The sequence below is a fragment of the Macrobrachium rosenbergii genome, chromosome 6 (assembly GCF_040412425.1).
Source record: "Macrobrachium rosenbergii isolate ZJJX-2024 chromosome 6, ASM4041242v1, whole genome shotgun sequence".
NCBI lineage: Eukaryota > Metazoa > Arthropoda > Malacostraca > Decapoda > Palaemonidae > Macrobrachium > Macrobrachium rosenbergii.
The window spans coordinates 23,614,825-23,630,861 of NC_089746.1; the positions used below are offsets into that span (position 1 = coordinate 23,614,825).

Here is a 16,037-nt window from a genome sequence, read left to right on the forward strand (position 1 = left end):
AACGACTTGTTTTGTTCAGTTAGTAAGTAGTTTTGACAAGATTTCGATATCTTTATATACTGTACGTGACTGTCAGTCTATATTCCCTTCTATCTGTCCCTGTAACTATTAGTCTGTCTGTTGGACTTTAATAAATTTTGGCAAGTTATGATTTTTTGTCGGCGCCCCTAATAATTAAATGTACCCTTTTTTGTGAATTAAGTTTTTGGGTAGCGGGAGTGTAGGGGTTGTTCGAATGCTGTTTGAGCGATGAAACTAATCAAGATTTTTTTCTTAACGGATTTTTTCCTTAACGGATTTTTTCCTTAACCGATTTTTTCCTTAACGGTGTCAGAAAAATGTTAGTAACGTTAGTTTATGAATCAGTCCTTTTGTCTATGTAACCACATTTTTGTGGCTACTTTGAAATACTTCTCCTGTCAATAATAATCTAATGTTAGTTATTTTCTTACCTCATATATATAATATATATATATGTATATATATATATATATATATATATATATAATATATATATATATATATATATATATATATATATATATATATATATATATATATATATATATATGTGTGTGTGTGTGTGTGAGTATGTTTATACATCTGAGGATGATAACAATAAACTATGAAGTATGAATAAGATATTTCCAATAGTCCACCGTTCACTCACCTTATAATCGAAGTAGTTCCGCTTAAGCCATAATTTATATCAAGATCCCACAGTAAGTATGGTCAATAATCGCCTGACTCGCTACTGACACTGATTTGAAGGTCATTCAGTTGACACTTGAGAAGGTCAGCGCTATTTGCACGACTATAGAATGCTATTCAGGCGATTTATATGGACAGGGAAAAATTCTGGGATTTTCATCTTTTCACTTTACTTTCATCTTATTGTAATCTTTTGAAGGATTTAATTTCAGAATTAACCTGCATGGGAAGCGGGTGGTGTAAGCCGTCAATGTGCCCCACACGGTGGACTGCAGGCATTATTGAAGAGTGCACTTCAAAAGTTGCCATGTGTATAAATTGTAATCAAAATGGCAAATCTTTAAAAGCGGAAATAAGGAGAATAACAGCAAATACTGACCAAGGACGTTATATATGGTAACGTCTCGAAAAGATGCTTTATAAATGTTCAGTCAGTTGGTAATAAAACGCTGCAGTTAGAGAGTTGAATGATGAGAATGTTTTTTATACAGTAGTGGTTACTAAAACGTGGCCTGATGACTTCGATACTTCTCAGATAGGTGAAATGACCTGTTACTCATCTTCCTTTCGTATTCCGAGAGAGGGTAGGTTGAAAGGGGGCAGGTTTGGACTTTCTGTTGTCAGCAACAACAGACTTCACAGATTCCAAAGCCATACCTGAGGAATTTCCATAATGAAAGAGCAGCGTAATAGAAACATTTATTTATAGTTATAATGCAAGTTCCTACAAAATATTACAAGCTAAAATATCATAGACACTATAACGTTTGTGCGGTTAAAGTAAGAGAGCTTAAAAAAACACTGGAGAGGATAAAGATATAATCTTAAACAATGGATAAGAAATAGGTCAAGTTTACAATCTAGAACTGAAGCTTACTGCTGAAGTAAACAGGTACTGTTTTTTCCCCCCTCAGTGGTCTGGTGAAAATTTCTTGACAATAACGCTATGCAGCAACGTTACTTGTCTAACAATCACATTGTTTCTTAAACATACCTTTGCTCACTTATCCTACATCTTATATTATTAATATACAAAACATTCTTCTCGTCCTTATAATAATAATAATAATAATAATAATAATAATAATAATAATAATAATAATAATAATAATAATAATAATAATGATTATTTTTCATATTTAATATCATCCTTTTTTTTACATTCTGACAGGGTTCATAATGCATATCTATTTACATGATCAAAAGGTGATTCCTTTTCTCTTTTTTAAATGATGCAGCCCATAATCCTTATATTTCCTCTTTGTTCTAATCAAAATCCTCATTTTAATATCATTCTTAATTTTTATATGAGCGAAATCCTTGTCATAATTATCTTGATTTTATGATGATAAGGTCTGCAGCAATTTTTTCCATTACCATGACATCAAATTATCCCCATTTTTTTTTTTTTTTTTTTTTGATGAGTACAGTTCAAAATGATAGTTCGCATTTTTGTAATAATGAAAATACACTATACATATTCCCAGTTCCATGTAGGTAAAATGAACAGTAATTTCAAAATAATAGAACACACACTCATTGTTTTCCGTTTAAACAAACAGTGCTTATCATTCTTATGTGAATAAGATGCACAAAATTTTCTTTTCTTTTCTTCATAGTGATAATTTCACTGTAATTATTATCAATTTTTATAGTAATAGGATGACAATACAGTTCAGTAATTTTATGCTAATACAGTGAAAAATTCCTATCGTTCTTGTTAATCTCTTCTCATAGTGACACAATTCAGTTATTATCTTCAATTTGATGCTGATAAAATGCACAATACAGACCATATGTCTACAGGAATAAAATAATACAAATATCCCATTTTTATTATAAAAAAAAAAAGCTGTTAATTTTTCTATTATTGATAAATTCACAATGGATATTTTTCACTTTGATTCAGTAATAAAATGCAAGTGTTAGATTCGCCCCAACCTTCTTTATACAAGTGAAATGCAAAACTCTTGTTTTGTTTCCCTGGATTGCAAAAGTAAAAAAAAAAAAAAAAAAAAAAAATACAAAACAACAATAAAGCGGACAGAAAGACCCTTACCAAACAGCAGACATGCGCTGACGCCACATCCGTGTCTAGCAACTGAGTGAAGTGATTGACATTGCCCACATAATTTGGTAATTTTCGTTTATATCGATACCTAGACATTTGGATATGCTTAGATATATTCATGTATGTGTGCATATATGTATATGTATGCGCATTACGTGTATGCATTATAAAGGTTTCACTAATCCATAAATATTTGGTTTATTTCAAACACCGCCATTCTTCTTTGCAACTGATGTGATATAAAATGAAGAATAAAGGACGTTTGAGAAACTGCAATTGTTTCGATTTTAAGGTAGTTTATGTACATATAGGTATAAAAATAGAAAACAAAAAGCCTGCATATATACACACATACATACAGTTTCTACAGAACTCTATGCAGCTCCAATGAACAGCCACACTTACGGTTACAAAGAAATTTAATGTCTTCACATACCGATCATGGCCCGATAGAGGATTCCTCCCTTTCCAGGCATGGAAACCATCCTAGCCATCCATCCTAACAACTACGTTATCTTTGGTAAGAGTCTACAGAGTACATTTAAAAACAAAAATACACGTCCTTACGCCATAAAGAAAACAGGACTAGAATATTCTTGTACGCTCGATAAATCCATTTTTTTTTCATATCACATCTTCGTCGGTCGGAGAAAATAGAAGTATCTCCAATAAAGACCTCATTTGTTACATTGAACGATGCTAGATGCTACCGTGATCGCCCATCCTCCAAAAACGAGCACCGGCTCTCCTAGCTTGGCCTAGATTATCTCTTAAGAAAACTATGTTATAATATAAGGACTGTGATTTACGTGCTGAAACTTAATCCTAAATAGTTGTTCTTTCCACGAGGGACTGCCATGCATATTGTGAAGCACAGTTACGACGCTAATATGTGATGCTCTCTCGTAAATGTGTGTGAAGCAATAATAAGAATAATATAATAATAATAAAACTCTTTCCTTCAAATAAAAGGGTTAATAAATACTCTGTAACGGGGTTTGAATTCCATTAAAGAAGTTATAGCGACGTGTATGGGTGACAGATTATGAAACTGGATTCCCTTGGGACATAACATTTTCTCATTGCTCAGGGAACTGTTCCTCCAGTCCTCAGGTAACATACCTGATTCCCCAGACTTCTTCGTGTAATAAGTAGTGACCTTTCGACCCCGTGAAATGTTTCCTCGAATTCGATCTCTCTTATATTTTGGACCAAAGTTAACATTTATAACGCAGTTTTTAAGCCTAACTGTCTTCAGATATCTTACCTAATATGTCAAAAAACTAACAGCAGACTTTATTATCAAGGGTCACCTTTCGGTTGGTTTATCACTCTAATTAATAATAATAATAATAATAATAATAATAATAATAATAATAATGTGATTGTTCCCACCATAATGTGATGCTTCAGTGCTAAGTACCTCATAATTGTATAGCCCTATGTAATGTTTTAAATGTATGGAAATGCATTAAAACAGCAAGTTTCAAACTTCTACATGTCCTGTGTTGTAATATATTTCATACACATTAAAACATTATATAGTTACATTATTATGGACTACGGTACTTATCAATAATAATAATAATTAAGCATAAAAATTAGGACATTTATTTATCTGAATAGTTTGATATTGTTAAGTCGAAAGAGGTTACCTTAGATTGTTCATGCAGACATCAATTTATAAATCGGAATTGGTAGAAGTTTAGTTGCGCACTTTGTATGACAGTGGTGATGCAAGAGGGGCATGACCAAGATTAAATTAGGTAGCTATTTTTTGGACTTTTCCTCACAAACATTCTGTAAAAGATATTTGTATTTTTTTTTTACCATTTGCATCATAACTGTCATAAGGTAAGCAACTAAAGTTTTACTTTGAATGCTTTCCTAATAATTTGAGTGCATGTGACTTTTTTACTATAACTACAGGTACTATTTATGTGATTTTAGAACTGTAGTGGGTATCGCTTGTCTGTCATCTTATTTCCATATGGATGGTTTTTTTTAAACACCGGGATAATGTAGGTGATTTTAGTCGACATATGCAACAATTACTCAATTGTTTTTTAGGTGAAAAGGCCAAAGTTTCTCCTTGCAGTTACAAAAACCATAAAATGTCTCGCGGGGGGTTTGTGAACTCACCTTCGGTCTCACTTTGCCTTCTCTTCCTGCCACCAACAGAGTAAGAATTGTTTTCAGTCCTACAAATTAAATAGATTTTTTTTAATACTTTGGTTTCAAATGATAGTTCAGTTTATATCCTTCCTCAAGGAACAAACTCTGTAAGAAGGAGCTGGTCTGTGACATGATATATAAGACGACACACTAACTAGGCAGTAGCTCACACAGTTCACTGCCTACAGCATCCTCACTCAAGGCATGTCGTTGCAGATGCGTTCAGCTTCCGCCTTTTGTTTCTCTAGTCCTCTTTCGTGGCATAACCAATACATAGAAAAGCTTCGTTCATAATAGAGGATCGTTGGTTGTACGTAGAAATTCGCACTAACGATAGAGTATTGCAGCATTTTTCTTCTCGACATCGCATTCACGTCGAGGTGTTCCGTCCCAACACTACGATATGTAAACATTTAGCTGTGTCTCGGGTAGTTCCTCTCGGTGGAGTTGACGCGCACCGTCCTGATTGAATCTCTTGGATCCTGCAGTGCAGAAAAAGAAAACATGCTGTCTTTGGATCGGTTTGGCAATGCAAAGTAATCAATAAACCCTGTCAGTCAAACAGAAGATAAAGAGAAAAGAAACAACGAAAACCAAGACGTACTCATTATGTCTGATAGGATCTAGCAATATCTGGCAAAGAAATTTGATAAACTCTTTCAGTCAAATGAGAGATCAGTAAAACTAATAAAAAAATAACCTGAAAGCATAATTCACCTCTGGGCGCTCTTATGCGTGGATGATAAAGTATAGCAAATGTTAAATTAAAGGTAAACCAATTTTTGAATAGCCTTCCTTACAAGTTTCGAATATTCAAGGGCCAATGGATTCGTACACCTTAACAAAACGAGAGTGCTTGGGAACAATTCTTTCCTCCCCAACTTGTATTCAGTATTTTCTAAAAGCCTGCAAGCAGATCCCATTGGTGGAGAGAAACCATCAACATACTACTATAGTCAGTTGAGAAACTGTATAGAGAAATGTGAGAGAGAAATTCAAACGGTATTTCATCTTCCTGAACTTACCTTGGGATCCCTTAATTTATTGTAGGAATCTAATAGCATCTTCTCTAAGACTATGTTCTGAAACGAGAAAGGAAAAAAGGTAATTTATTATTTTATTATGATTTCCCCCCCAAAAAAGGGGGTAAAATTTGACTTCCTTGCCCTCCTTGCTGAGGTCAGTTTCTTCATAATGCTATTTTGGAATAGATGTTTAATTTCTATTATCTGCGACAAGAGGGTTATGCTCATGCTTCGGTTTGTTTATTTGTCTGTTGGTTTGCTTGTATGTCTAAAACAAAGACGGGAGAGGAGAGGAGAGTGGACTATTTGAATCACTCCAAAATTTGTAGATACTTACCTTGAGCCATTTATCTAACTGAGAATCAACACAAATAAACAAGAATGTTTTGCTTCTCCATAATTCACTTGCCACAACAAAGAATAGGGCTCTAGCTCTCAGAAGGTTCTTCACATATGAATCAGGACATATTCTCGCTCTTTGAATTTGGAAGCTGGGGATTTTACAGACTGCAAAGGCAAGTCTAGGCGACCTTATGGAGCAGGTCGTGTTGTCAGGCCTCTACTCCATTTCCCACCTAACCCCATTTGCTCAATGAAGGGTCCCGTGTTGGCACGTGGTCGGTTTAATCCGAACCAGCTAATCCACCTACCAAAATCTCTTAAATTAATTGGTTTTCACATAATCATGCTTCCAGGAAAAGTGACGCAGAAAATCCGAAGAAAAACATAATCTCCTTGACGAAAACAATCATAATGTTGACAACAATTAAGAAAGAATAAAATAAACATTTTGTAGTCCTAACTGACATGGTAAAATCCATAGGCACTTAAAACGAGGATGCTATTTTGACAAAACGCATTTTCCCCCTGAGTTCATAGTTCATAATTTTCCAGCTGGTATTCTGATCGCCGTCCTTTCTTGAACGTCGTCTGTTACATCTTCATTTATTTTTAAGCCTCATCCTTCATAAATTCCATGTATGATAATGTGTGTTACCAGATTTATTTGTCTGCTAAATGTACATGCAATCTGTGTGTATTTTAAACGTTCTGTATTCACTCTATTTATTCTGATTTTGCATATGATATAGATGTCATGATATGGAAATGCAGAACGGGCAAATATGGCCCGACTTGTGACAGAAAATTGAGGGAAAGGGGAGAAAAGAAAGTGGTCTACAGTTCAGTGAAGGGAAGTAAAAGATTAGTCATTTCTTGGACTGAAAGCCTTTGCTTCAGTTCTGTGGAAGAATGAGAAGTAAAAAACTTCCTGAAAAATGGGTACAATATTTCAAACAAAGATGGATAAGGCCTTCCTAAATCTAGAGAAGTAGTAGCCTACAGAAGATCAGTACAATTTCTTAGAAAGGCAGATTTCTCAGACCTAAGATGTGATCCTTCAGATATATGATGCTAAGCTGTCCAGTCAAACCAACTAATTTAAGCTACCCCGAACCCGGCTACTACTAATAATATTTATGCATTAATTGAGGAGGTCCAAGGGGGAAAATCTCATAGTCATAAAACACTGCGCCCTAGATTAGGTTAGGTTAGACTGTATCCCTTAAAACTTGATATGGTCACATATTGGGTAAAGTAACCGGGTTCGTATGTAGCCAAAAGTGACTGACTGTAACTGTTAAGTGTTAGTTAAAGTCTTACTGTGGAACACTACTGGGAGAGGGGTAGAGAGAGAAAACCAACCTTCGGTAAATGCTCATGGCTTCGACGCAAGTAAGACAAAACAACCTGTATTGGTGAAAGAAGGTGTTCTGTACGATCCTGACGATGCTGCTTGAAAGAGAAAGAGAATGGTATCTTTCAAGTAGTGTGGATAATTTATGAATGAAAAAAATAATTATCTGTTTGTCATGAATTGTTTGCATGTTCCTTACATGTTTCCAGTATAAGAAGTATGTAAATTTGATGAACGCGTTTTCGCCACCAAATTAGAGTTTGATCATGATATTTTTGTTAGAATTTTTGTCAGTTATAACGACGACAGCAACAGCAATAATAATAACAACACAATAACAGTAGCATTAACAAACAAAAACAAAAAATACAATAATAGAGTAGTGGTAATAACAATAATAAAGTCTAATGTGTTTACCCCTGAGAACCCCCTTCCCCGAGTGAGAAGTATGGAATTAGAAAACTTTTAAAGTTGTCCTAAAATAATAAACAGCACGATTTATGGTAAAAGAAATTCAATCAGGTTACAGCTAAACAGTTGGAATGCGAGGAGAATTCTGTTTATATCACCTACATTCAGTTCATTAGTTAGATTATACATATCATTATTATAGTATTATTTAAAGACAAGGCATCGCTACAGAGTAAAGCGCAAGCAATACTCGTCTGCATTAATGTATGTAGTAAATACAACTCTAGATTAGAAAATAAAGGAAACTTGCTCATTCACATCAGTGATTACCTTAGGCAATGCGGGAGGCAAGCAAGGATGACATATTTTTCTTAGATTCATCTTGCACTGAAAACCAGCCACTGCCTCAACTTTCGCGTACGCGTCACCTTTAAGATTTCTGAAAAGAGAAAACAGAAGGCCATATCATTACGTAATATATATGTTTATTTGTTTTCGTTTTCATTAAAACAAGAAATCTGGTTTGATCTCAGAATTTCAGGATGTGGCACGCTGGTTGGGATAAGCGTTCATAGATTACTCTTAAGTAAAAAACGGCATTGAATGCCACCATCTCCACAGCTTTACATTAACACTTCGTCTTCAGTTAGCACAGTTTCTGGAAAAAGGTCTTTAATTTTCCAAATTGACTGAAAAGGGTTAGGCAGAATCTTTTAGCGGGGTGTTAATTTTCTTTTCACTTTTATACTAATTTACGTTTTACTCGGGTAACTTAGACATTTTTAACATTCTAAATTTTGCAAAGTCAAAATCCTATACAGCATAACTTGCTTTCTTCGTTTTCCCTGTATCCCGCTGGATATAACACATTCATTTTTAGCATTCTGATTGTGCCATGCTTACCCCTTTGCCTAATAATTCATGTGTATGAATGTAAAGTATAGAGGCTTTATTTAGTTTTGGCTTATTTCGATTAAGAACCAGATTATTCCATTATCACCATGCAACCCCCCCCCAAAAAAAAAACACACACACACACCACGTCACAAGATCCCTGGGAGTAAAGGTATCCACAGTAAAATATAACTGTCTTCTGATGGTACACAGGAGCTCTTGCACATTTCACAAAATGCCCCTTTGGTTTAAACTTCAATAAACTGAGACTTATTAGTTCATGGTGACCTTAGTCTCCATGTGCACCAAAGGCCTCAGCATGATAGCTGCTAGATTGGAGGAGGGACGTTATCAGCCATTCGATCCTACTTAATCGTCAAAGTTGCACACTCACATCATATTAAACAGTCATGCTCAGTACAGCCAATCATTCATTCCTCTTACCTTGCACAGTCTGCAAAAACGTTGTTGTTGCCTGAATGAGATCTCCGTTGGTTCCGAGGCTGGTATGTCTGCGGAGGATCATTTGGTTTGCAGTAGAGTCCTTGGAGGTTGCTGATCCTGCACTCCTTTCCTTTGCAAGTGAATGTTCCGGCTGAAAGTATTGTTGTCATCATTATTACTGGGCAGTTTAGTAAAATAACAGACACGTCTATTCTCTCGTAGGGCTTGTCAGAAAGATACGCTCTTAAAGTATATTCTCAGAGAAATGGTGTACTGAAAATGTTAACTATGCAGTTGAATGGTTCCGTGACCAAGTCATTTCAACCAATAATCATTCAAGTTAGTATTGACTGTAGGTTTTTTTTTATGATGAAAAGATGTTTTTATTCCGTTAGTTGATAGTTTGGTTTGCTCTTCTGTGCGGTGTAACACGAGCTTGTTTACCAGCACCTTTTAGCATCTTGCCGCCAGGCTTTTGACAATTAGACAATAACTAATTAATCGATTCGTTTGTTAGCCTAAGGTGGTGACTGAAATGGCGATATCTAAGCTTTCGCTCGTGCATCATCACTGTAATGAACATACGCAGTTTTGATTGTGCTAAAATGTGAAAAATATTTGCTGTTTGCAAGGGCGCCAGCATCAGGTACATAAGTCTACTTGAAAGTGACTGACGTGTACTTCGTAGCAGTTATAAAGTGAAGATTGCTATCAAGGAATGTACGTAGAATTAAAAGTAGAGAGCATTTCAGGGCATTTTTTTTTTGCTTGGAAGTGTACTGCCAAGAAATGTCAATCGGGTTGAAAGTGGAGTGTGTTTCGGATTAGTATTTGGTGGAGAATATCAACGCACTTAAGCAAGGATGAAAGTGAATCGTATTTCGGAGCAGTTATTGCTTGAAGAGCTGCTTCTGGGAATGTGAGTCGTGTTGACACAAGCGTGTGTGTTTTAGAGAAGTTATTGCTCGAAGAGCTGTCTGTGGGAATGTAAATCGGGTTGAAGCAAGTGTGTGTTTCAGAGCAGTTATTGACAGGTTTATGTTTTAGAGCAGTTATTGCTTATAGAGGTGTTTCTGGGAATGTAAATCGGGTTGAAACAGGCATGTGTTTTAGTCCAGTTATTGCTTAAGGAGAGCCATTACAGAATATAAGTCTGCAGACGGAAGAGCATTATTTTAGAGCATTTATTACTCTGAAAGTGGATGAGTTACTGCTAAAATGGCACTATCAGGAAATGCAAATCTGGATGTAGGTGGAATGTCTTTCGGGGTAGTTATTGTTGAATGAAAGTGGAATGTATTTTGGGGGCAGTTATTCTTTGAAGATTCCTATCAAGGAAAGCAGGTGCAGATAACAGTGGCATGTATTTCAGAACAGTTACTGAAGAGCATCGTAAGCGAGGGGAGTTATGGTTTTAAGGATCGGCCGGTTTCGACTTTTAACGACAGGTTGTTGATATAGGGGTTTGTTATTGTTGGAATTCAGGAAAAAAAATTTTGTTGAAGGTTTTGTATTTTTCGGCCAAAAAATGGCCATTTTCAAAATGCATATTCTTTGCTTTTTGAAGATTTGAACCACGTATAAAACACATATGGACCTTCGATACAAAATTTTGATTTTCAATTATTTTTCGAGGTGAATTTTTTTTTTTTTATGAAATTTTCCCGGAAAAAAACAGAAAAAAAATTGCAAAAATGAAACTCAAAATATTAAAAATCCCGGTTTTTAATTACCATGTTTCCCCATGTTATATTTAAAATTTCATTTAGATTGGTCCAATACTAAGGGAGGAGATGCATTTTAAAGGCGAAAACTTATGTTTTGAGAAACGGGCCTTCAAAGTTTTAGTTACATAAAAAAGTAAAGGGACTTCAAAGACTGTGTTACAATTAATTCTAAGTTTTAATTTTTAGGAGTAATTAATGCAAAATGATTGTCATTATTTAGTGCCTAAGACATTCTTATAAATTTTAGGTTCCTGGTCCCCTGTCTGATCTTTGCTGCAAGGTATGAAAGTAGGGTATCATAGTTGCCTACACTTTTTTTAGTGGCTCGAATCCATCCCTTGCCAAATGGATTAGGCATTCACAATTAGGGATTCGTGATTCAAGTAATTCATCAAGTCTTGCTTCACTTATTGATCATTTTATTTTCAGGATTATAAGCCTCCGAGCTTACTGCTTTCTTAGTTTTAAAAAAGGCGTTTAGGGGTGGATGTGGTTGATTAACGTTTGATGGGCGACAGCTCTCTCTCTCTCCGTCGCTCCTCTATGGCACTAATTTCTTGAACTCTTTCTTCTACTTCTCGCCTGACTTTTCCACTTGGCTTTTCCGCATTTAGAAGCATTATGAACTCTTGGACCTTTTACGGTGAAAAACCACCGCAGAAAATACAGAGTTCAGTCAGGCTATCGAGCATTAGACATTTTACGTGGCTAAGAACCAACTGGTGTTTTATGGTTACTTAGCAACTAGGGAAATACAGCTTATTTTGGGAATCCGAATTTTTTCAGCATCATTGGTTTTTAGCAAGAAATGAATTTCTATCACCTATTGTTTGATTTTGAAATAAATTTCTCTAACTCTTCATCAACCGGCCGAAGGGGATTTTATTGAACTCCGGCCCATCGAACCACATTATAGGGAGAAATGAATAGTCCGCAGCTCTCCGGCCCACCGACTTACCGACTCATCCAAGGAAGAGCTGGCTATTGCTTGAACAGCCATCAAGAAATAAGGTTCAGAATGAAATTAGAATGTCTTTTGGAGCAGTTATCGCTATCAAGGGATATAAATGATCTTCTGGGTATGTTATTACTTGAAAACGTTACAAAAAATTTGTAAAATGGGAATAACATCGAATGTGTTCCTAAGAATGTAAGCTGATGTTTCAAGAACGCTGTTCAGGAATGTAAGTAGCTACTATATGCTGCTACTATTTTTTCTGTTACTACTACTACTATTACTACTACTCACCATTCACCACAGTTTTGTAAGACATTTATTTGTGATATCTTATAACCCCTTATTATTTTGAGTATATAGAGTTAATACATCTATCTATCTATATACATGCATATAGCCTATATAGATCATATAGAAATAAATAAATAAATATATATATATATACACATATACATATATAAACATATTTATGTATGTACACGAAAAAAAAAAACACATATGTGGCACAAATGATAACGAAATGATAGGAGCATTCTATGGCTACGCTATAAAATTCAGTGATAGCTACCTTCAAGAAATAACCACAGTAAAAAAAAAAAAAAACGAAAGGAGGAAACCTCTCTCCAACCAGACTTACAGTCAGTGTCACCGAACCTCTCCGCTTCGTCGTTGTAGCTTCCCGAAGGGCAGATCTGGTTGACGATGATCTCGAGGCACGTCCCGTGCAGGCTGCCGTTGAAGCAAAACTCGTCCAGTCTCGAGAGGCGTGAGCCTGCTGGAGACAGTTCCTGGTGGGGCGCCTGTTCAGACATGAGTCCTTGCATTACCCACAGCACGACGAGCACGAGCATGGCCCTCATGGTTGTCTAAGTGTCACCTGGAAACGCAACGAAGAACGCGGTTGCGTTACAATGCTTTTTTCTCTCCACTCTTCGATTTCGTGTATGCAAAATGTCGTGATAAAGATCTTCCATAGTACTGTATGACTTGTATTTTCAGTTTGAACTCATTTCGGCCAATACTCGTTAAAGATGTCACTCTCTTTTGTTTCATGAATTTTTAGGAATTTAACTAAGTGAGTTTGAATTTATTTCAGATCTCATTCACATTTTATTTTAAGATAAGGCAGACTTTCTTTATGGACTCATGCCTTTACGCGACAAAAACCAATTCCTCTTCTTATGTTTAGTGGAAGTAAAACCAAAGGTCAAAAACTGATCTTTGGTTTTACCTCCACTTAGCAGATAGAAAGGAAATGGATTTTGTCTCGTCAAAGCATGAGTCCGTAAAGAAATCCTGCCTTATCTTAAAATAAACTGTGAAAGGGAACTGATATAAAGTTGAACTCATTTGGTTAAAGTGCTGGAAATTCATCAAATAAAAGGAGTTATGCATTGAACGAATGTTGATCGATTTCATTACAGCCCCCTTTAAAGTACTGAAGGCAAGCATTTTTAATGTATTGAAGATAAAGTAGCTGCCATAGGCCTTAGAGCAGTGGTTCTCAATCTTTTTTGAGTGATGGCACCCTAACTAATGTAATCATTACCGTGGCACCCCTTCTTCACCATCCCACCATATCGCATGAATTAACTTCTTATTTAATGAATAAAATTATTTTCCATATATATATATATATATATATATATATATATATATATATATATATATATATATATATATACATACATATACATATATATGTGTGTGTGAACGTATTAGAGTAGACACACTGATAATAATTATATGAAGACTTCTGCAAACCTTTTTTTTTTTTTTTTTTTTTTTTTTTTTTTTTTTTTTTTTTGCAAATGTTCACTGAGATGATCTAGCCAAGACAAAACTCATGACAATGTTGCAGCACCCCAAGGTGCCACGGCACCAGTTTGAGAGTCACTGCCTTAGAGTAAAGTATCTACCAAAGCTTGAAAAAGAATCTGACAAAGCGTCCAAGTTAAACAACTTACAATACTTAGGAATTGTGCCATCCAGCAATAATTGATAGCAAAAGTCACTATCAACGACTGAAAAAGTAGTTGTAAAAGGTTAGAAGTAAAGCATCTGCCAAATTTCGGAGGAGAGTTTACAAAAGTAGCTAAGCACACCATCTACCAAATCATTAAAAATAAAGCCACTTAAAATTAATGCTTAACGTCACAGGTAATGAAGATTTGTTTGACCCACAACTGGCACATGATTATTCTACCCAACTGGCACAACTTTGTTACGACGCCAAGTGCTGCAAGTTGTTTGATACAGCACTAGCACAAGTTTGTTTTGGCACAGCGCTGGCACATGTTTGTTCTAAACAACTGGCACAAGTTTGTTCGCGGAACTGGCACAAGTTTGTTCGACGCAACTGTGAGTTTGTTTTAATGTAACTGGCACAAGTTTGTTGGTAGCAACTGGAAGAAGTTTGTTTAACATACCTTAGGGAGGAAAACCTAGGTCACTTGCAAGGTCCATTTCACCTGTGGTTCAGACCCTCCCCAGGCCAACTACACCAGCCTGGCAGGAAACCTGCCTACCTCCAGAAGCAACCTCTGGGAATCTTCCCAGGCCTTGCAAAGGGAAGGCTTCCTAGGTCGCCTTAGGGCCATTCACCTAATGGTTCGGAGCCCTCCCAGGCCCACTTCCCCCCAGCCTGAAACCTGCCTACCTCAGGGCAGCCTCTGAAGGATCTTCCCAGGCTGCCTTCAAGGAAGGCTTCCCTAAGGCCTGTAGGACCCCTCTGCCTTAATGGTTCAGGCCCTCCTCAGGCCCGCTTCCCCAGCCTGGCAGAGCCTGCCTGCCTCCAGGAAGCAGCCTCTGGGAGGATGTACCACTCAGGGGCTGCCTTCAGGAAGGCTTCCCTAGGGCGCCTTGGGACATACCCTTGTGGTTCAGGCCCTCCTCAGGCCCCTTCCCCCAGCCTGTGAAACCTGCCTACCTCCAGGGAAGCAGCCTCTGGGGGATCTTCCCACTCAAGGGCTGCCTTCAGGAGGGAAACCTTCCTAGGGCACCCAGCAAGGGCCACTCACCCTTAATGGTTCCAGGCCTCCCCAGGACCGCTTCCCCAGCCTGGCAGGAAACCTGCCTACCTCCCAGGGAAACAGCCTCTGAGAGGATCTTCCCCACTCAAGGCTGCCTTCAAGGGGAGAGAGCTTCCTAGGGCACTTGGGGCCACTCACCCTTGGTTCAGGCCTCCCCGGGACCAGCTACAGCCTGGCAGAAACCTGCCACCACCTCCAGAGAAGCAGCCTCTGAGGAGGATCTCTTCCCCCTCAAGGCTGCCTTCAAGGGAAGGCTCCCTAGGGCGCATGGGGCCACTCCTGCCAATGGTTCAGGCCCTCCCAAGCCCTTCTAATACAATAAAGCCTGCCTACCTCCAGGGAAGCAGCCTCTGAGGAGGATCTTCCCCACTCAAGGCTGCCTTCAAGGGAAGGCTTCCCTAGGGCGCCTTGGGGCCACTCACCCTTGTGGTTCAGGCCCTCCCCAGGCCTGCTTCACCAGCCTGGCAGGAAACCTGCCTACCTCCAGGGAAGCAGCCTCTGAGGAGGATCTTCCCCACTCAAGGCTGCCTTCAAGGGAAGGCTTCCCTAGAGTCACCTGGGGCCCTCACCCTTGTGGTTCAGGCCCTCCCAGGACCAACTTCCCCAGCCTGGCAGAGAAACCTGCCTACCTCAGGAAGCAGCCTCTGAGGAGGAACTTCCCCAGTCAAGGGGTGCTTCAGGAAGGCATCATACAGGGTGCCTTCAGGCCTCTGCCTTGTGATTCAGACCCTCCTTATCCTACTTGCTAGAATATGACTCCAAACCTCCGAGGCTCACGGAGACTCGAAGGATTTCGGGCTTGCTTCTGGAGACTCTGAAGTTGGAGTTCCACTGAGCTCTAGCGCTGGGGCATCCATGAATGGCTCTTCTTCTCTCTCGCCCTTCCTCCAGGA

General features: G+C 37.8%; 1 protein-coding gene across 4 annotated transcripts in view; it reads right to left on the bottom strand.

Moving 5' to 3' along the window:
- Window positions 1–1,435: 1,435 nt before the first annotated feature.
- LOC136839326 (uncharacterized) overlaps window positions 1,436–16,037 on the bottom strand; it is a 49,312-nt gene continuing 34,710 nt past the window's right edge. For 3 of the 4 annotated variants that reach the window (XM_067105214.1, XM_067105215.1, XM_067105216.1), the window contains exons 2-7: window positions 12,750–12,989; window positions 9,428–9,578; window positions 8,420–8,528; window positions 7,687–7,773; window positions 5,983–6,039; window positions 1,436–5,439 (exon numbers count right to left, since the gene is read on the bottom strand). In XM_067105214.1, coding sequence (XP_066961315.1) covers window positions 5,371–5,439; window positions 5,983–6,039; window positions 7,687–7,773; window positions 8,420–8,528; window positions 9,428–9,578; window positions 12,750–12,972 — 696 coding nt within the window. In that variant the 5' untranslated portion in view covers window positions 12,973–12,989 and the 3' untranslated portion in view covers window positions 1,436–5,370. The remainder of the gene's footprint in view (window positions 5,440–5,982; window positions 6,040–7,686; window positions 7,774–8,419; window positions 8,529–9,427; window positions 9,579–12,749; window positions 12,990–16,037) is intronic. The other variant, XM_067105217.1, reaches the window with a different exon arrangement.